Source organism: Elephas maximus, chromosome 6 (assembly GCF_024166365.1).
Source record: "Elephas maximus indicus isolate mEleMax1 chromosome 6, mEleMax1 primary haplotype, whole genome shotgun sequence".
In the NCBI taxonomy this organism is placed as follows: Eukaryota; Metazoa; Chordata; class Mammalia; order Proboscidea; family Elephantidae; genus Elephas; species Elephas maximus.
Genome location: NC_064824.1, coordinates 100,166,387 through 100,188,090, shown reverse-complemented (window position 1 = coordinate 100,188,090; position 21,704 = coordinate 100,166,387). Strand labels below are relative to the sequence as shown.

General features: G+C 41.7%; 2 protein-coding genes across 3 annotated transcripts in view; both read left to right on the top strand.

Annotated features, from left to right (window-relative positions):
* TRAK2 (trafficking kinesin protein 2) overlaps positions 1-2,916 on the top strand; it is a 69,662-nt gene extending 66,746 nt beyond the window's left edge. For both annotated transcript variants that reach the window (XM_049887847.1, XM_049887848.1), the window contains exon 16: positions 1,124-2,916. In XM_049887847.1, the coding sequence (XP_049743804.1) occupies positions 1,124-1,802 (679 nt within the window). In that variant the 3' untranslated portion in view covers positions 1,803-2,916. The remainder of the gene's footprint in view (positions 1-1,123) is intronic.
* A 3,478-nt stretch (positions 2,917-6,394) lies between these two features.
* Positions 6,395-21,704, top strand: part of FLACC1 (flagellum associated containing coiled-coil domains 1) — a 29,005-nt gene continuing 13,695 nt past the window's right edge. The window contains exons 1-10 of the mRNA XM_049887846.1: positions 6,395-9,304; positions 10,398-10,557; positions 11,059-11,130; positions 11,542-11,543; positions 12,278-12,324; positions 13,164-13,297; positions 15,355-15,448; positions 17,399-17,460; positions 18,384-18,481; positions 19,557-19,609. Of these exons, the coding sequence (XP_049743803.1) occupies positions 10,445-10,557; positions 11,059-11,130; positions 11,542-11,543; positions 12,278-12,324; positions 13,164-13,297; positions 15,355-15,448; positions 17,399-17,460; positions 18,384-18,481; positions 19,557-19,609 (675 nt within the window). The 5' untranslated portion in view covers positions 6,395-9,304; positions 10,398-10,444. The remainder of the gene's footprint in view (positions 9,305-10,397; positions 10,558-11,058; positions 11,131-11,541; positions 11,544-12,277; positions 12,325-13,163; positions 13,298-15,354; positions 15,449-17,398; positions 17,461-18,383; positions 18,482-19,556; positions 19,610-21,704) is intronic.

The window sequence follows — 21,704 nt, the reverse complement described above, 5'->3', positions numbered from 1 at the left end:
CTGTGCAGTATATAAGCTGCACAGATCAGAGAGTCTTAATTGGACTGGCTTGACTGAGAAGCATTGAGTCAAACTTGTTTGAATTTTGCCTCTTTTACACAATTTGGTATTCTAGAAAGTTTATTAATCCTATATTTGCATTTTGTTCATTATCTTTACAAATCTTGATATACTGAGTATTTTGTGTTAAAGTGAAAGTTAATCTGTGAAATACTGATAATGTTTGCCCAGGGGGGAAAATTAGCCAAAGAAGTATCACCTATTCATCCCATCACCGCTTCTTTAGAGTGTCTCGACATTTACTTTCACCACCTGTAGGATATTGCATTCTTCTGATGCAATATTTTAGTTTTTATTTAGCTTGCCTTTTTTTTTTTTTTCCTATTTAATCAAACATAGGGGAAGAAAGATTCTAATAGCTGTCAATGGTTTTAAGCATTTTTTTAGTTTCCAAGAAACACATGCCCTAAGTCAAGGTTTAGAAAAATTCATTCCATGGGTAGCATTATTTTACTATTGTTTGTAATTAGCATTTCTTGATAAAATAGAAATTTAACACATAGAGGTTATTTATTTCTCAGTAATAGAAAGTTGAAAGGTTTATTTCTCCCTAAAGGAGCATCTTAGATTTAATTATGAAATGTTGAATTTTCTAAAAAGTTGAAGAATTGTTTACCCATGGTTCACTGTCTCTTGGTGTAGTTCATTTTTTTGAATTGATATATTAGATATAAAGATTAGATAGATATAAAGATTAATTTCTTTAATCTTTAAATTTTTTAAATTGCTATCATAAAATTCAGTTGAATTCCCACAGATAGACATTTGAGTTCAAATTTAGGAATGTTTTAGTGTTAAAATTTAAGAGTACAGAAACATTTTCACTTTCTGTTGAAATATGTTTTAATAACTTAGTAATTAAGTTGCGATTTATAGATAATGACCCAATCATTAAAGTATATCTGGATTCTTACCCCTTGAGTCTATTCTGCAGGGCACCCTTACTGATGTGGTGCCCGTCCCTTATCTTTACGAAGGATAACTACTATGATTACTTTGATTGCTGACTCGGGAATTGCTTCCTGTTCCTAAACTCTCTTTCCTGCCTTTTTTTTTTTTCAAGTTCTGGATTTCCTTCATTATCCTGTGGAAGCAGTGGAAGTAGTTCATCAAGCACAGCAGTGAATTCTCCTGCCATGTCCTATAGACTCAGTATTGGTGAATCCATCACCAACCGACGAGATTCTACTATAACCTTCAGTAGCACCATGAGCTTGGCCAAACTTCTACAAGAGCGAGGGATCTCTGCTAAAGTATACCACAGCCCAGTTTCAGAGAACCCCATCCTCCAGCCTCCCCCCAAAACCCTGGCTATTCCTTCCACTCCACCAAATTCACCTTCTCACTCACCTTGTCCTTCTCCTTTGCCTTTTGAGCCTCGGGCAAATGTCTCTGAAAATTTCTTGGCCTCCCGACCTGCTGAAACATTCCTCCAGGAGATGTATGGCATGAGACCTTCCCGGAACCCCCCTGATGTTGGCCAGTTGAAGATGAACTTAGTGGACAGGCTGAAGAGACTGGGGATTGCCAGAGTGGTCAAGACCCCTGATACCCAGGAGAATGGAAGAAGCAAAGAGGCAGAAATTGGTCTTCAAAAACCAGACTCTGCTGTTTATTTAAATTCAGGTAGCAATTTATTAGGTGGACTGCGGAGGAATCAGAGTCTTCCAGTCATGATGGGTAGCTTCGGAACCCCAGTTTGCACATCCTCGCCCAAAATGGGTATCTTGAAGGAGGACTGAGGCTCAGCAGTTAAGTGACCTCTTGTACAAATTAGCACATGAAGGATAGACATTCACAGACATGTGTGGTCTGGTCTGACTTGGAAGTACAGGAATGTCGTAGAAGGATTGTGAATGTGGAAAGGGGAAAGTGGAGGGATGGAAACAGAATTGTGATAGGGCCTTAATGGACCAGGTCTGGTAAATTGAATTTGTAAAAGGACCATGAGTGTTTGGAGATAGAAAAGAAAGTTAAATACACTCCTTTGGTTAGATTTTCTTGTTTCAAAAATAAAAAGTGAATATAAAAAAATAAATTCAGTAATACTGAAACATACCAGAAGTAGTGAACTTGCTGGCACATTTACTTCTGGTAAGCATAAGCAGGGAGAACCCAGATTTGAGAGATGGGGAGAGAGAAGAAGCAGTTTTGACTGTTGACTAAAGAAAGCTCTTCCGAAGGATTGGCGGGTGAGCTCAGTGTTATTGAGATAATAGTGAGATGGCTTATATGTTTTCCCTTGTTGATGTCTGGTTAAATTACTTGTCTATCAAATGGTATATTTGCAAAACAAGGAATTTTACCTTTTTGCTTAAGGTCAGAAGTGGAGACTTTTTCCTTGTTTTTAGGCCCTTGAACCACTGGGAGCACAAATACTACCCAAATTCCTTTTGTATTTGCAATTAATGAAGGTGTCTCATTGTTCATTTTTTAAATTTCTATTTTTATACAACACACACACACAAAAAACCCAATGTAGGTGGTGGGGGGTTGCTGGGAGAGGTTTACTTTAAGAAGAAGGAAGATATGGGTGTATTGGAACAAAGGAAACTTGTTTCCAGAATATTTCTTCTGAATAAGTGCAGCGGCCAAGGAGTATGAACATAGTTGTTCGTCTTTCACATTTCCTTGGAGGCTGGAAGGAGTTAAACCAGAAGTGCAATCATTGGGAATTAGGGTATGTTGTATATTTATATATGTAAATTTTTTTTGTAAGTGAAGTTGGTTGCAATTAAATTTTTTCCAAAGTGTGCTATGCATATTTTTAATGAAGGAAAGATGACATGTATTTGCACAAAAATTCTCAGGCACATTAAATTATAAACTGAAGTAAAACCCAGGTGCTTGCTTTGAGATTATGTGTGTGTGTGTGTGTTTTTTTTTTTTTATGTAAAATAAAATTAAAACATATCTGCTTGTTCTTGACACCTGTAAAATTAGAAAATGAACTTTTAAAAGGGAGAGTCAAAGAATTTATTTTTTCTCTGGGATTCCTTTTTTTTTTTAAACAAACTGTGAAATGGCCAAGTGATACTTTGGGGTTAGGCTTCAGCAGTGAGCAATGTGACGCAGGCTGTGAATTGGGAAGAAACAGATCTGTCTTTGGAGCACTGCTAATCAAGGTCTGCTCATCAGATGGCACGGCTTTATCTAGTCAGGGTTGTTCTGAAATAAATGCCATTATATGAAAGACATGATGAAGAGAAGATGAGTGAGGGAGCTAATTACATTATTTTAGAAAACTGAGGGGTGGGGTTGGGGGGGCATATTACTTGATCATTTTGGTGTTTAATTTGCAAATGCGTTTCTCCTTTGCCCTGACTTGACTAAAAGGCAGTTTCCTGAAAAACTGTTGACTAGTCTTGCTCCTCCCAATGGGTCTCCCATTGGTACGCCTGTTCCCAGGTCAGAGGAAGATTCTTCCCCCCTCTCTCTTCTTGACACTCCTCTCCTCTCCTTCTTAAGAGCTCTGAGCTCAAAGGGACAGAAAAACCAACATGCAGGGAGTGGTAGCAATGTGTGAGTAGTCCATCCTTTTTATAACTTTTTGATAAAATTTTTCTAAATAAATTTCTCAAAAAATGAAAATGTCTTCACCCCTTTCTCCTCCTTCAACTCAGCCATGCTGAGGTCAGCAGAGCATGTACATGTTCAGAAAGGATTCCAGCAGTTCCTTGAGTGAACGCAAGTCTCCCCTGAACGCAGTAGGCATTACACAGAAGAATTCCTGATGTCCAAATTTCCAAAATACTCAATTCAGTTTTTAACAAGTAGCATCTGAGTTTCTATGTCATAAGGTAACTCTGGGGTGCTTACTTTAGTCAGTTCTTAAAGCTTTGTATTTGTTCTCTAAGAAACTAGTCTTCCTATTGCCTGGACAATTACAGTTTCCGAGAAACATGAGGAAGTAGAAAAATGTAGAACCAAAGAGTAGTATAAAGTATCAAATTATCAGATTTATGTATATTATATAAATAACTATAAATTTAGATTTTTTTAGTCTTCTGTATTCAGTTATAATTAGCATACTTTTTCATAATTGATGCTTAAGTGATCACTTGAGGTCACTGCTTTGGAGGGGGGTGGGGGAAATTAAGGAGCCCTGGTGGCATAGTGGGTGGCATAGTTGGTTAAGCACTTCGCTGCTAACCAAAAGGTCAGAGGTTCGAACCTACCAGCTGCTCCACAGGAGAAAGATGTGGCAGTCTGCTTCTGTAAAGATTTCAGCCTTGGAAACCCCATGGGGCATTTCTGCTCTGTCCTGTAAGGTCACTATGAGTCAGAATTGACTCGCTGGCAATGGATTTGGGCCAGGAAAATAAGCCAAAGAAGCACTCTGATGGAAGAGAATCAGAGTTAGGTGTTTGAAAACTAGGTTGATGTTGATGTTCCACCCAAAACAATAATTGAATGCTGGTGTGTGCTTGTCCCTAGAAATAAATCCTTGTTTAAAAATTGAGTTTTGCCACTTCTGAAAGTTTCCCCCTAAAAATCACTTTTGGTACAGCCTGACAATCTCTGTTGTAACAGAATTGTCTGCAAGGTGTGGTAAGAGAAACTGAATCATTACAGCAAGTTCCTCCTCCACTTATCTGTTATCCTTCGGTACTGTTCACATTTTAGTTTCTCCATAATATCAACTGTGTATGTACTTTCTTGCCACTATAGGAAACCGCAATCTTTTTTTCCCCCCTCCTTCAAAAAGGTTTTCAGTGATTATACCTCAGGTATTTTTGAGTATCCTATTAAATAGTATGAGAAATATCTTTGTGAGCTCAGAACCTAAAGTTTTGTCTATAAAAAATAATTTAAAATTATCGATGATCCCAAATCATATGTAAATAGTCTTAAGAGTGAGTCTTAGGGAGAAGTTAATGACCATTGTTAAAGTAGGTTTTAAAAAATTTTGGTGCTGTATGTCTTTCATATAACATACAGCACAGACTTTGGCAAAGGAAGGAAATAAGATAGAAGCAGCTCATAAGGGCCAATTCTCGGTATTCAAATCTCACTATTCCTTCTGGCCATCTAGTACATGACTAATACTTGGTAGTTGCTAACATTGACTTTTAACTTCTGGAAATTGGACTGTTAGTGTTTAACGGTCCACTTCTTTGATGCCAGATGCATCATGCCTGTGCTTTAAGGGCAACACAACAGCAGCAAAAAGTTGTACACGGAGTGGTTGTTGCAGAGCACAGCTGCCCAGGAGTGGGCATCACTGCCCTCTGTGCCCTCAGGCAGGGAAACAGTACAGTTTGGTATCTGGGACCTTGAAGTTTGTCAAACAGCTGTTTGTGCACCTTCCTTTGCTTTGTCAAATGTAAATCAGATAATAAACATGAGTATCTTCTTAAATTTTTACTTATCTGCCTGTGTTTTTGTCCCAGTACTTTACACAGATATAAACAACACTGCACTAGGTCTTTCCATTATGTTGTTTTTGGTACAGAAAACAGCCTCTCTTTGTCAAACCAACACATACAAAACAAACCAACAGTAGACTTCAAAAGTTAACAGATCTTCTTGTACTTTTTAGATATTAAAAAATAAATAGAATAAACAGAATGTTTCTGTATACCATATTGTTTCCTTAGCATAGTAACATTACTGAAAATAAAGTCTAAAGTTATTGATACACAGATCGTAAGTTTTAGAATATTCAGGAAGTATGAAGAGTTCTTTTCCTTTAGTCCACAATTTGCTGTTGACACCCATAGCTATTTAGAAACTGTTTCCAAAACTAAATTTGAAAACTGGTGGACTCTAATAAAAAAAAAAAAAAAGGTCCTTTGATATTCTCTACCTTCACAACTGAATTGCTTTTTTTTTTTTTTTTTAAACTCAGCATTGTGAACATTTTGGGGGAATAAATGAAGTGTGAAGTTGTACTTCTTTGCTATGAACTTTAGTGATAATCCTGGCATTTCTGCTTTCTTTCAGAAATGACCATCAATAGATGTGTTTAAGCCCAAAAATCCTTTGATGAGGGTAAAGATTTGGAGCTTTGGGCATGCTATTGATTTCCATCTCTGTTTCCATTATATTAAGTTTGAGTTATGCTAGTATCTATAGTAGATATGTATCTGTAATATCGGTATCTATGGTAGATATGTATCTGTAGTATCGGTATCTATGGTAGATATGTATCTGTAATATCGGTATCTATAGTAGATGTGTAGTATTGGTATCTATAGTAGATATGTATCTGTAATATCGGTATCTAGTAGATATGTATCTGTAGTATTGGTATCTATGGTAGATATGTATTTGTAGTATCAGTATCTATAGTAGATATATATCTGTAGTACCAGCATCTATAATAGATGTAGTATATATCTGTAGTATCAGAGTATATAGACTGTCCCTAAGGAACATTCCTTAGCTTTGAATATTTACTCTGATGATTCCTAAGCTCTTTCTAGCCCAGACTCCTTTTGAGCTCCAGAAACATGTAATAAACTCTTCTGAACATCATCAGTTGGATGTTTCCCTGGCACCTCAAACTCAACATATCTGGCAGGGACTCATGATCTGCTCCACAGAACATGTTTATCCCCCAGGCTTTTCATCTCAGTAAATGGCACCACGTACTCGATTGCTTAAGCTAGAAACCCAGAACTCATCATTGCCTTCTTTTCATCCTGACATCCCATCACCAAGTATTATTGCTTCCTCTTCTTTCCATTCCCAGTGCTGCATCTTCAGTAGAGGCTACCGTTTGTCTCATCGGACCACTGCAACAAACTCCTCACTGGTTTCCTTTCCTCCTGTCTTGGCCCTTCCAATTTTTTTCTACATTGCAGTCAGAATGACCTAATATGCAGATCTAGAGCAGAGAGCTCTGAGCCAATGATTAAAACTTGTGTGACCCATTGTTACTGCAAATTGTGGATTCAAGCCACCTGCCACAAGCCAATAGTGAGACAGGAGGAGGTAAGCAGCAAGAGGGCTTTATTGAACACCGTGTTCAAGAGACAGAGGGGGCAAAGTTTACCCCAGATTCTGTCTGCCCCAAGAGGGCTACAAAAGAGTTTTATAGGGAGAAGGTCAGGGTTTAGAAATTCCCAGGAATGTTGATTCTTCTTTGATGGGGACGTAATGACGAAGTGACATTGTTGACATCTTGCAGGCCTCTTTACGCCATCCTGGTTTCGGTCACAAGATGGGTCCGGGTTTTGCTCAATTATCTTGGGTCCTGATGGTATCGCTCATTGTTTTTGTCATCTCAGAGAGAAACATGGTTTAATCAACAATGAAAATCTTGATTACCTTGTTTTTCTACAATGGAATTTGTTTTTCTACAATGGAACAATTGTGAGACAGATTCCAGAGCAAATAATCGATGTTTTCAAAGACTAAAGATTTTAATCACAGCTTATACAGCTAAACTAGAAAATATATTCTCTCTTATTTTAATACTAAAACACTACAAAAAATGTATTTTCTCTCCTTCACCATTAGATTAGAAATCTCTGCTATGAACTCCCACTGCAGCTGCTGAATCCCCTAATATAAGATCCATTGTGTCTTTATTGAATTTACTCATCTCTACTCATCTGTTGAAGACAGGAGCTGAGCTGTACCTTGCACACCTATCAACAGTGCCTGGCACACAGTAGACAATAAATGAGTTGAACGAGTGGATAAATTTATAACTGTTGTTATAAATTTGTTTGTGACCCACCAGTGGGCCATGAAATCAATCTAGTGAATTGCAATCAGCTTTCGTTCTAAAAAGAAAAGGAAATGGAAGAGAAGAGCAAGTCATAAGTGGTGTATTATCGCATAGAACTTTTATAAATGTGTAAAATATATCTCTTATAATGAGCTACAGTAAAATAAAAAAGAAAGCCACTGGTCTATAATAAACTAGGTAGATGATTGATTGATAGCGCTGTCAACTCCAACTCACGGCGACTTTGTGTACAACAGAACGAACTTTTGCTCAGTCCTACATCATCCTCACAATCACTGGTTTGTTCGAGTCCATTATTGTGGCTACTATGTCAATCCATCTTACCAAGGGTCTCTCTCACCCTCACCGTCCCCTGCTTCAGCAAACATGATGCCCTCCTCCATCAACTGATCTCTCCTGATGACATATCCAAAGCAAGTGAGCCAGACAATGTTCTGTTGTAATCTATAAAGTTTTCATTGCCTAATTTTTGGAAGTAGATCACCAGGTCTTCCTAGTCTGTCTTAATCTAGAAGCTCCACTGAAACCTGTCCCCATTGGTGACCCCGTTAGTATCTGAAATACCAGTGGCATAGCTTCCAGCATCACAGCGACACGCCAGCCTCCAAAGTGTGACAAACTGACAGGTGGTGGAATCTGTTATGAGTATTTTTTTTCTATAGTGAAAAAAAGCAGCTTTATTTAGGAAAAAAATCTAAAACCCTTGGTGACTGAAAAAGACCCCTGCCGTGGGATTTTTTTACTTCTACAGATTTTAAAGCCTTATTAAATTCAAGGGGAAAAGTGCCTGCTTTAGACTTTCAGGTTTCTGTGAAAAATTGGCAGAGGCATTTAAAATCTGTTAAGAGATTCTGTCTGGGAACTATTGCCATAGGCCAGTTAGTCCTAAGAGTGCTATTTAATTCTATTTCCTCTAAAAATCTATCAAGTTTGTTTTGCCTCATGGCTGGTGGTGAAAGTCGAAACCAGAGTCAGGAGTGTAAATTCCTTGCTGTCGAGGGTGGTCACTGATTTGGACCTTGGAGAATTTCTTAACTGGCTGCGTCTCCAGCTTTCTCTCTTTAACAGCTGAGAGCTCTGAGCCAATGAGGTGCTGCCATTCTGTTTCCATAGCAATAAAATAAACAAACCTTCAGCTGCCATCTTGCAAGGACAGACTTCACAACTCAAGGTCCAAGTCAAAGGAGTCTGAATAGAAGGGTAACTTTCTCCTCTAGTTTGACTTTGATTGCAATATTGAGAGACTCAAACTGGATTGTCTTTAAAAGAATGAAAATTCACATTCGTGCCAGCTCAGCCTTTTAAAAGCCTTTGATTGGATTCACTGTGAGGAGGTCTCTCTGCACTACACATAGTGTGGATTTTGTGCTTTAGTATTTCAATCAACTGGAATGATCACTAAAATCTTGCATTCTGGAGCCTCTGGATTTGACCTACTCTGATTTTGTGTTGATGGGGAACAGTTTCTCTATAACACTGTGATTTCTTTAAAACACTTGGGAAGGAGCCACATGGGAAAAACAAATCTTTGGGCAGCCCAAGGTAAGCTCTTCGGAAGAGATGTTTTACGTATTTTTGTTTTCTGCAGGTTAATACTAACCAGGGACCTCTTTGAAAGCTCAGCTGGCTCACTGGTGACTATGGTGTCATCAGCTGGCACATTTAGACTACTAGGTCTCAGGTAAAATCATTTTGGAGAGATGCAGGAAAGGAAAAGAAGAGGAAGAAACAATACTTAAAAAAAGAAAAAGATTAAACCCTATGTTCTTAGGTTCTTAGATATATATATATATACGATGAAACATCAAGTCACTATGAATGCAGTAGACCTGTGTTGATATGGAAATATCTATATAGAGAGACCTGTTGTGTGCCATCGAGTTGATTCTGACTCATAGCAAGCAATATATATATTTTTTATAACTCATAAATATAAATTTTATAAATTATATAATTTCTTTGAATATATGTAAAGTATGCTCTCATTTGTGAAAATTCTGTAAATTTGTGTAAAAAATTATATATAAAATCTTTAAAAGAATTTACACAAATGAGAGCATACTTTACATATATTCATAGAACATTTGATATTCGTAAAACATTTCTGAAAAGATCCCCAAAACAACTGTTAACAGTAGCTCACTCTTGGGAGGGTATTGGAAGTCAAGGGCTGATGTTTATTTAGCCAGTATGCACAACTACTGAAATGTTGAATTACTACCATCTGGTTGGTAAGTGACCATTGCCCAAAGCCCTTTGAATGTCCTCCCTGCCGCCTTGTTTGCCCCAACTCCCCCAGAACTCCCAGACCTTCTCATGATTCCAAACTCTGCAACTTGCTATCTCGTGGCCTCTCCAAGCCTCAGTATACTCACCTGTAAAATTTGGATAATAATAATTATTTACTGTGAAACAGACAGCACTCAATTATGGCTAATTTTAAAGTGCTTTCAAGTCAAATCTACTGGGTGGCAAGGGGGGAGGTGTTACCCCATAGGCAAGGCCTGCTCCAGATCAACAACTTTCAGAATCCGCATCTGTGCTGTGGGCCTTCTCTGGGTTCTCTCCAATTTGTCTCTAAGTATTGCTGTTTTGTCTCTGAATGGTCTAAACCTCTGCTGTCTCTCCATTTTAGCAAGAACCTCCTGACCTAGCAGCCAAGACTGCCCCTGACCTTGAGCCATGTACCCCAACCCTCTCATCTACTGCACCTGCTGGGACCCCTGGAACTTGGGACCACGAAAGCTAATCAAGACCCCTCGTCCACCAGGCAAAACCTCCACAGGGAAGCCCAAGTAAGAACTTTCTGGGATAGGGTAAGACCAGGGGCTTGGGTTCCATTTGCAGCCTTCTTTCTCTCACAAGATTTCCAAAACAGTGCACCTGGCAGCAAAATCCAAGTGGGCCGGAAAGCCTGGCTTTCCACAGCTTTCCCTGCAAGCTGTGGCCTGCACGTTGATCTTGCTAGTCTCAGAGTCAATGCAACAGGGAGCACAGCTTCCAATCGCAGGGCCTCGCCAGTAGCTGCCTCCTCAATGTGGGATGAAGAGCTTTGAGAACTGGGGGAGCTAGCTGAGCTTCCAATCTTCGGGACTCCCTGGGACGGTGAACAAGTACCAAGGCCTTGGGTCTGAGGTTCCCCTAGACTGTCCAGGTTGTAAAGATTCCAGTTGTCAGACCATATATTCCAACTTTTGGTTCAGAATTTAGGGTCATCATGGAGCTATGCCTAATCTGGGGATGCTGAAACAGGTTTCTGAATTTTCATTTTTTAATTATTTATTTTTCACTTTCAGGCTAACTCCTCTTGTATCAACTTTAAAAAAACACAGTTACTGCCATCCAACAACAAGACCCCTTGTCCCAAAGTAAGTATTTTTATTTCCATGTGGCAGGAATGGTTTAAGGAATGTAGATAAATAGTATCCTCACCTTGGCTTCACAACCCTGCTGAACTTGAACTAATTGCTGCCAGGGATGTCAGAGATTTCCAGAACATGCCAAGATTTTCCCCAAACCTTAGACCCTATATGTAGATTCTGTGGTTCCCTGTACCAGCAGATTTCAAAGTCATTGCAAATGAGCCCTCAGCTGGTTGCCCCATAGATGTTTCCTTCCCTAAAAGGGCACAGTGCCTGGATCATGCCGTGGGGGTGTTCACCCTTTTGCTGATGACTTTCCTAGGTCTAAGGTTGTCTGTATGTAGCGTCTCTGTGCGTGCGTGTGTGTGTGTGTTTAACTCACCAGTTAGAATGTGTACCCCCATTTTACAAGCTTAGAAGTGTAACTTTGTTTTGGGCCTTTGCATTAATCTTTGTGCTCCGTTCATTCGGAAAATATTTATTGGGTACCTATTGTTTTCTAAAGAGACTCTGGGTGGTACGGACGGCTAACCCACTCCACTGCTAGCTGAAAGGTTGGAGATTCAAGTCCAACCAGAGGTGTCTCAGAGGAGAGGCCTGGTGATCTACTTCTGAAACATCAGCCACTGAAAACCCTATGGATCACAGTTCTACTCTGGCACAGATGGTGTGGCCATGAGTCAAAATTGACTGGACAGCTCCTTGCAGTCGTGATGGTTATTTATTTTATATATATAGCATATATAAATTTGAATGAAAAACAATCTGATATGAAACGTTTTCATGTCTTAACGGAATATGCTTCTTTATCCAGAACGTTTGTTTACGTAGAATGTTTCATTCTCCAATGAAGTAGGGATACACATGGTTCCCTGAACTGAGTGTGTGTGTAAGTGTGGTTTATACTCCCCCAAAACAAAAGCACCCCCACCATCATAAGTAAGAGAACTGTTCAGCCTCTTGGGTTAGGAACTTCTCACTAGGGCCTAAGCCAGGAGATTCACCAGCCACCCCGAGAATCCCCTAAGAAGGTTGAGAGGCTAGACCTCAGAGAACAGAGGTCAGATGGAAGGCAGGATCAGGGTAGAACTACTAAGTTCCAAATTCCTCTTTGTTTTCTGGTTGCTTCTGAGCAAACCTTCCCCTTGCGGAGTGAAAATCCATTTTGGAAAAAAAGAAGAGACTACGAGATTACCTTATGTGAGTAAACCTGGGAAGAGGGCAGTGGGACTAACATTTTTTGAGCACCTATCCTATGTAGGCATGAGCCTTTACACATACTTACCTCACTGAGTTTTCACAATGTTCCTGTGAGGAGGGGCTGTTATTATTGCATATCATACATGGCTGATAAGTGGCAGAACCAGAGCTTGAACTCAAGTCGACCAGACTCCAGAACCAGCATCTAATTACCACTCAGTTCCACGTTGTGTAGGGCAAGGAGAGTGACCCAGGGAAACCAGATGGTAACAATGAATCCAGGCCACGGTGTAGCTCATGTTCAGATGCAGGAAACCTTCTGCTGTACTTGGGAACCACAGTGTGCTGGGGAAGAAAGAATACCTTTGTCCTATGAGGAAACTGAGGCACAGTGATGTTGATTAACTATTAGGTGGCAAAGGCTGGATTCAAACTCTGGACTCTCTGATTCCCACAACTGAGTGGTTTCCCTCATGCCCAGCTGCCTCCTGGCCTCTGGCTATGATGAAGAACTCAGAACGAGGTGCAAGGTTGAGGGGCAGAGTGTGGAGTAGGATGCTGAAGATTTGGTTTTGCACATTTTGAGCTTGAAGTCCTATAGGATAGCTGAGTGGGACATCTAGGAGCCAGCTGAATATTGGAAATAGGTCTCAGGAGAAAAATCTGTGCTGAAGATACAGGATAAGCAGTAACTGGGGAAGAGCATGGAAGGGGACGTGGGCCCTGGAGTCTCATCTCAAGCCTCTGTTTGTAAGATGCAAGGAGGACAACAGTAGGTCTGGAGGAATCTTGGCGCTTCACGTCTGTGTTATTATTTTACGTTTCACCTTGGTGCCTAGGAAGTGATAAATGTGTCACCTGGCTATCGCCTCGTTCGGAATAGGGAGCAGATTTCTGTCACCTTGGGGGATGAGATGTTCGACAGAAAAAAGCAGTCAGAATCAGAGAGTATGAAGAAAGTAGAAACTTCCAGGTAATGTCATTGGTCCAACATCCAGCTCCTAAAAGCTAACCCCTACCTGGCTCTGCCTGCCCTCTCCAACAAACACTGACATCCATGCCCAGGTCACAGGTCCCTGCTCTAAAGGCTCTGCAAGCTCACTTCACACCTCACCCTGTTTCTTGATGCCTGCTCGCCTCCACACCCACCTGTCTGCTCTGGTCCCATTAGTCAGTGGATGCAAGGGGCAAATGAAGACCAGATCAGACAGCCGACCCAGAAAATGATTGGGTGTAGTGTCATTCATACTAAGGAGAGCAGTTCTTCCCTGGGGTAAGAGAGAAAATATTCATTAAAAAGCAGCCTGAATTTGGAGGGTGTGAATTAAACATAAGCCTAGGGTTTCTGCGAGTCCCGAATATGCACCTCTTTTTCATTATGTCCAAAAATACCACTCAGTTGATGCCTCTGGGAGATGCAGCATAGAAAGTTCTAGACTGACTCCATCCTGGTTAAGCACCCGCCATCCTCTCTGTCATGCAAGCCCCACCCACTCTCTAATCTTCCAATACCATATCAGATCCGTCACCACGTCTAATTCCATCTCCTAAATCCCTCATTCATATCTCCTTCCTTACTATCCTGCCTTAGTTCAGGCATCTCACCTGCACTACTGCAGTGGCTTTCCGACTGGTGGCTCTTCCTCCTGGCTTTTGCTTGCTATGAGAATTATCTTTCAAGACAGAAACCTATAAGACCACCACCAACAGCAACAGGAAACACAAATACACATAAAATTTATTAAGAATTTATTACCTATTAGTTATGGAATCCCTGGGAGGTGCAACAGCTTATATGCTCAGCTGCTAACCGAAAGGTCAGAGGTTTCAGTCAACCCAGAGGTACCTGGGAAGAAAGGCCTGGCATTTTACATACTTCCAAAAAATCAGCCATTGAAAACTCTGGTAGAGCACAGTTCTACCCTGACACACTTGGAGTTGCCATGAGTCGAAATTGACTCAATGACAAGTGGGTTGGTTTTTGTTTTTTGTTTTGTAGTGTATAGAAAGGATACAACCTATCCGTTAGCAGTGTTTTCTGCTGAAAAGGGATTCAGGTTGGGGATGTGGCTGAAGGACCCAAAAACCCACTCGTGTGTGAGGCCAGACCCTGGAGTTGCCCTGATCTGGCCTGGCCCAGAGAAGCCAGACCTGAGCTCCTTCTTCTCATCCAGTGGAGGAGCATTTGGCCTGTTTTCTTTCCCCTGCTTCCCCACAACCTTCTGCAGGAGGGGAATGCGTCATTGCCCACAGACAAGGCAGCATCACAACTGTTTCTTGGTCTTCTAAGAAAGTTGTCACCACTTGTGGCAAAATAAGGCATAAGAAATAGCCCATGCTTGTGAGTGTTGTTGATACTGAAGGTCACGGCCAAAAGACAGGAGTTCCCTATTATTCAACTTTCTTGTACCTTTTCTTCTTTCTTATCCCTTAGAACCCTCTGCTCTTGTATCCTGTCTCTTGTTTTCTCACCCCACATTCTCTCTGTGCCCAGTTAGACATGGTGAATGATTGGCCAAAAGGGTCAAAGTCTTGTGAATTGAGGACCTCTCTCAGGTCCACTGCACATAATCACTGCCTGCCACCCTGTCTACTCTGGCTCAGCCAAATAGAGCTCCATAACCTACAGGTATCATGGAGGCCCTAGACTCAGAAACACGGAACACCATTTTCTGTTCTTAAAGCCACTCTCTTAAATCCCCTTTTAGACTCACCTGCAGTTCAATTTAATTCTGTTCCCCTACCCTCTCTTCCCAGTCCTCCAAACTTCATTTCAATTATTACTAAAAGTCAAGGCCAAACTGTAATAAATTTCTGGTCTTCTCCTATCTCCCTGCTATTCAAGAGAGCACAACCCACCCCACCCTACCGCCATTTCCTTCTGCTGGACCACCATTCCACCCCTCTACCCCAACGGCCATGATGACGGTGGTGTATGTGCTTTCATCAGGCCAGGGCCATCACTCTCAGGGCCCTGGCTGCATGGAGTAGTAAGTTCTGTGGATGAGAGAAGAATCACTTGTCCCACAGGACTAATATCATTTCTGACCTAGAAGAGCAGATCTCAGAGCTGACAGCAATAATTGAGCAAATGAACAGAGACCACCAGTCTGCCCAAAAATTGGTGAGTGACCCTTCAGTTAGCCAACATCTCTGTGGGTAGGGGTAAAATAATATTTTCAGATCACCTGCTATATGCTAGGCAAGATGCCAAGCATGTTCTCATGTGAGCCATGTTGCCCAGGTGACAGCAAGCTGAAGATAGGACCATGGTCACCCAGTAGTATTTCCCTGACTCCATCCCACCCATAATTGCAAGAGTTCAAGTCTCTCTCCAAGGTCTAACTCAATTATTTCTGGAAGTTCTCTAGGTACCGCCTATGTGTTCAGTGACACTTTCCCCCCCACATTAGGGGCACCTGTCATTTCCTGTCTGGCCTGTTATGGCCTTTGTGGTAGATTAAGCTTCTGAGGTTGCTGAGCCTCTCATTAACGGCACCAATATAGTCAGTGCTTCCAGCGTCTCTCAGAAAGTGCCAGGATCCTCCAGTGCCCACTTTCTTTTGCTGTTGAAGCTGCTAATGCCTGCACTTGAGAATCTGCAGATGGCAATTTGCACTCTTGTGTTTTTTCGGGGGGTTTAGTGACACTTCTCCTTTAGATTTCACTGTCTTATCATGGTCCCTTCTTCCCTACCTCAGGCAGGAGTAGTTGGTTGGCTGGGCTGGAGCAACAGACCAAAGCTATTCTCAGAAACATCTTCCAACCATGCATTGGCCCATCGTTATTGAAACTCACTTGTAAGTGTCTACTTCCCAGTGCTTAGACAGACAGACACCCTACAGGCCTACCTGCCACCCTCCGATATGCCCCAAACATATCTGAATTCTAGGATGACCCAGCTTGACTCAAGCTGGGCCTCTCCCACCACTGTTTCATTATCCTATTTATATTAAAACACTGCAAGGTTTATGGCCTCCATTCTGTAGACAAGGAAACTGAGGCTCAGGGAAGTTAAATAATTTGCATAAACTCACTCAGCTCATCAATGGTGGGCCATTGGGCAAGATGCATCTTTTGACCCATTAAGCCCAGGCTGTGCTGAAGACATATTTAGAGGCTATTTCCATGGAGGGACCCTATATCATGAGCCTTAAAATTCTCCCACCTGTGAGCCCACACCATTTAGCTGTGTGACCCTGTGGAAGAGAGGTATGCTGGCTGCCACTGTGGCATCCCTGTTGGAGCTGCTGGGGCTAATCACTTGATTGTGACAGGCAATTCCTGGCTCCTCGATGGTACAACCCTCCCCAGCACAAGGGAGGAAGCACAAGGACAAACCCTGAACCCTTGCTTTAGCTGTGACCACTTACTGATTTTGATATGTCCATTCTTCCCGGGATACTGGCCAGACGTTTTTGATATGTTGGAATGGAGGATCACCAGCAAGTGAGCAAATTCTGCTTGCTAGGACATGACTGAGCCCTACTGGCATAGTGGTTAAGAGCTTGGCTGCTAAACAAAAGGTCGGTAGTTTAAATCCACCGGCCACTCATTGGAAACACTAGGGGGCAGTTCTGCTCTGTCCTGTAGGGTCTCTATAAGTTGGAACCCATTCGACGGCACCTAACAACAGCAACAGAACAAGGACTTATTAACACTGGATTTTAAGTTCAATGAAGGCGGGGTCTGAGTCTTAGTTATCTTTGGGTCTTCTAGGCAAAACCCTTTGCCTAACAAATAATTGTTCAATTTAATTACGTTCTCAAGAATCCAAAGGCCACAGCCTTACAAAGAGATTACAGCCTAGCAGAGGAGACCAGGCCCACCAGGAAACTTAGTGAAAGAGGTGGTTTCTCTGCACCAACATTTTGAACTGATCAAGTACAAAAGAACATAGGACAAGGCAAGAACTGTTCCATTACTTCCGTAGTAATGGGCTCTCTGGTCACTGGAGAACACAAATGGGAAAGGTGTGGGGAATGGGGTGTGTGAATGGGGAGGTTTCTTAGTAGATGCAGGTTGGAGCAAAGCTCTTCACTCCTGTGTTGTTAATGTGAGGCCTTGTCTCCAGCTCTCCAATGAAATGGAAATCCGGTGTGCTGAGATGCAGCAGAACTTTGAAAGTAAGAACAGGTATGCTTTCTGGCACAAGCCCTTGTGCATTGAAGGCCCTAGGCTTCTGCATCCTTTGCAAGATTTCAGTTCACTGGAACTCTAGATAGTGCTAACTGGGGTCTGGAGTGGCCAGAGGTGGGCCACATGAGGCATGTGTCTTTGGAGAGGCACTAAAGTATGTACAGCACAGAGATTATTTCTACTTTTGCATTTTCTCATCCAATTATTTTATTTCCTTCTAATCTCTCTCTCTCGCTTTTTTTTTTTTTTTGTCATTGTTGGTTGCAGAGAAGGGTCATTTTTTGTTCTCCATGGGCTTTTTGTGGTAAACAACACTTATTCTAAGCACTGCCCCCCTTCTCCTCCTCCTCCCACCTTTATTCTCCCTGGCTGTGAGGTCAGGCCTGGGGCAAAATGGGAAGAAGCTGCTGGAGGGGCAGGAGCCAGAGAAGGAAGGACAAACCAAGGGGAAAATAAAGGAATTGTGTTTTCTGTCTGGGTGAGGAAAATCTCAACTTCCCCTTCCAAGCTACCTGCTGGGCACCAGAAATCCTGGTGGAAGGAGGGAGTAATAGCCTTTTATTTTCACACTCAATTTGAAAACCGCCAGCACCTGCCTCCTGAAATGGAGGCTGGATATATCTTGGACTCTAAAATTCTCCTTGGGGCTAAGATTGCCCACGAATTCCCCAGCTAGCAGTAAGCGAAAACCATGCTGCCTGCTGGAGGGCGGGGTGTCTGTGCCCCCCACCAGCTCTATTCAAAATACTTGTTTGTGAAAAACAGGGATCCTCTCACGCCTCTGGGGAGAGCCTCTTAGATGGTGTTTCAGGAAGTGAGGCCCCACAGCCTGCCCAACTTCCTGTGAGAGGGAGGAGGGGTGGGAGAGAGTGAGTGAACTTCTTTTCACTGATTATTTTCGCTTTCTGGGTATTCCACAGGGAGCTCAAAGAGGCTCATGCAGCAGAGCTCAGTGAACTGGAGCAAAACTACAAAGCAACCTTGAAGGCAGAGAGGTTGGCTGCCCAGCAGAAGCTGGGTACGTCGGGGGGCCTTCGGAGCATAAATGGGTGAAAGGATGAGAGGCAGCCCATGCAGGTCTAGACAGAGGGCTCCTGTGATAGGGGCTGCCATGGTGGAGGATGGGCTGGTGCCAGGCTTTCAGTGTTTCCTGCTAAAGCTTAGTGGGAAGGAGAGGCTGAAAATGAAATGGAAAGAAGGGAAAAACCACTCTAGCTATGCTCTTCTTATGCCTGGGAGATGGACAGGCTTGGACCAAGTCTTGGGATCTGAGCAAGTACCTTAATCTCCTTGAGTCTCAGTTTCCCCATCTGGGAATTGAGGACAATAATACCTGCCCTTAACAGAGTGATAAGAATGTGAAATCATTTTTTAAAGTATGTTTTATAGTTCTTCAAATTTAAGGTAATACTATTACAATTCGACAAGTATCCTCACCTATAAAATGATGGTATGTCATTAAATTCCATCTGACGCACCGATTTTATCACCTTTTAATGCATCAGGGTTGTGCTGGCCATTTATCCCAGTATTTTTGCCACCTTTGGGAAGGGCAGAGTGTGTAATCCTGCAAAATTAAGGGTTCATAGACTAATTACCACAGGAAGGAGGAGAGATTCTGTAAACTCCCTTTATTTGCCTTAAATTTTAGAAAGATATTATTTATAATTTGCTGATTTTCCAATTTTCTAAAGAGAGCGTGTATTGTTTTCATAATCAGTGTAAACTAGGAAATGTTATTTAAAAAAAGGGATGCAGATGAAGGCTACAGGGATTTGATCCCCTCATCTCCCACAGGTGTAGGTTTACCCATGGGGGCTGGTTCTCAAACTTGGGGTGTATCCGATTTGCTGGGAGGCGTATTATCAGCAGATGCTGGGCCTTATTCTGAGATCCTGATTCAGTAGGCTTGGGGATGGGGCCCAGGCATCTGCTTTTCTAATAAGCTTCCTTGGTGATTGCTGAGGCCTACCAAGGTCTCACTGTCTAGGAGATGAGTTTGAGGTGGGGAAAGTATGCAAGGGATCTCACACTTGAATTTAAAAATGTGCATATCAGAGGAATACTGATGACCCTGTTCTCCTTTTGTCCAGAGGAGATGGGAAAGGAATACAAATATTTGAAGAATATGTTTCATATGTATCAGGTGAGTTTTCATATGTATCAGGTGAGATGCAGTGCTCCCTGGTAGACTGTGAGAGTAAGAGGAGCAAGGCTCAATGCTGTCTGATGACCTTGGAGTGAATGTAGAGCTCTCACTCAGATACCCAGCTTCCTTGGACCTAACTTGTGCCAGCTGCACCCTGGAAGAAGTGTGAAATTCGGACTGTGATGGCTTCCCAGCAGGATAAGTCAGTCACCCAGACCCTAAGGAGGCCTACTGAAAAATATGGTTACGACAGTAATACCTACTCATTGTTGTTTTTTTTTTTTTAATGGAAGTTCAAAAACCACCAACAATAACAACAGCAAAAAAAGACCCACCCAAAAGACAACCATTGTTAATATTTGTACTTTTTAAAAACTGTAGCTGAGATATCATATTCCATATATTCTATGTGTACTTTTATATCCTTATTCATCTGGCATATCAGAAAATTTCCCCTCCTTTTTAATGACTACATATTATTTCTTCCTTTTTTTTTTGTGGTAAATGCATATGTATTAATTTTTTTAAAGGTACTATCTTATTTATATTTTGCCAATTTTCCAGTTTACTAAAGGGAACATGTATTGTTTTCATAATCATAAGCACTTTTATATATATAGAAGGAGCCCTAGTGGTGGTCAGTGATTCAAATCCACCAGCTGCTCCAGGGAAGAAAGATGTGGCAGTCTTCCATAAAGATTACACCCTCAAAACCCTGTGGGGAAGTTCTACTCTGTCCTGTAGGGCCACTATGAGTTGAAATTGGCTTGATGACAATGGTTTTGGGAGGGTTCGTGTGTGTGTATGTATACGTATGTATGTGTATATATATATATATGTACACAAACACAAACATATCTATATATGTATGTATGTATTTGTGTATATATATATATGTTGTTGTTAGGTTGTTAGGTGCCATTGAATCAGTTCCAACTTACAGTGATCCTATGCACAACAGAACGAAACATTGCCCAGTCCTGCGCCATCCTTACAATCGTTGTTATGCTTGAGCTCATCGTTGCAGTCACTGTGTCAATCCACTTCGTTGAGGGTCTTCCTCTTTTCCACTGACTCTGTACTCTGCCAAGCATGATGTCCTTCTCCAGGGACTGATCCCTCCTGACAACACACCCAAAGTATGTAAGACGCAGTCTCACCATCCTTGCCTCTAAGGAGCATTCTGGCCACACTTCTTCCAAGACAGATTTGTTTGTTCTTTTGGCAGTCCATGGTATATTCAATATTCTTCGCCAACACCACAATTCAAAGGCGTCAACTCTTCTTCGGTCTTCCTTATTCATTGTCCAGCTTTCACATGCATATGATGTGATTGAAAATACCATGGCTTGGGTCAGCCACACCCTAGTCCTCAGGGTGACATCTTTGCTCCTCAACACCTTGAAGAGGTCCTTTGCAGCAGATTTGCCCAATGCAATGCATCTTTTGATTTCTTGACTGCTGCTTCCATGGCTGTTGATGGTGGATCCAAGTAAAATGAAATCCTTGACAACTTCAATGTTTTCTCCGTTTATCATAATGTTTCTCATTGGCCCAGTTGTGAGGATTTTTGTTTTCTTTATGTTGAGGTGCAATCCATACTGAAGGCTGTGGCCTTTGATCTTCATTAGTAAGTTCTTCAAGTCCTCTTCACTTTCAGGAAGCAAGGTTGTGTCATCTGCGTAACGCAGGTTGTTAATGAGTCTTCCTCCAATCCTGATGCCCCATTCTTCTTCATATACTCCAGCTTCTCGGATTATTTGTTCAGTATACAGATTAAATAGGTATTGTGAAAGAATACAACCCTGATGCACACCTTTCCTGACTTTAAACCAATCAGCATCCCCTTGTTCTGTCCGAACAACTGCCTCTTGATCTATGTAAAGGTTCCTCAAGAGCACAATTAAGTGTTCTGGAATTCCCATTCTTCGCAGTGTTATCCACAGTTTGTTATGATCCACACAGTCGAATGCCTTTGCATAATCACTAAAACACAGGTGAGCATCCTTCTGGTAGTCTCTGCTTTCAGCCAGGATCCATCTGATATCAGCAATGATATCCCTGGTTCTGCGTCCTCTTCTGAAACCAGCCT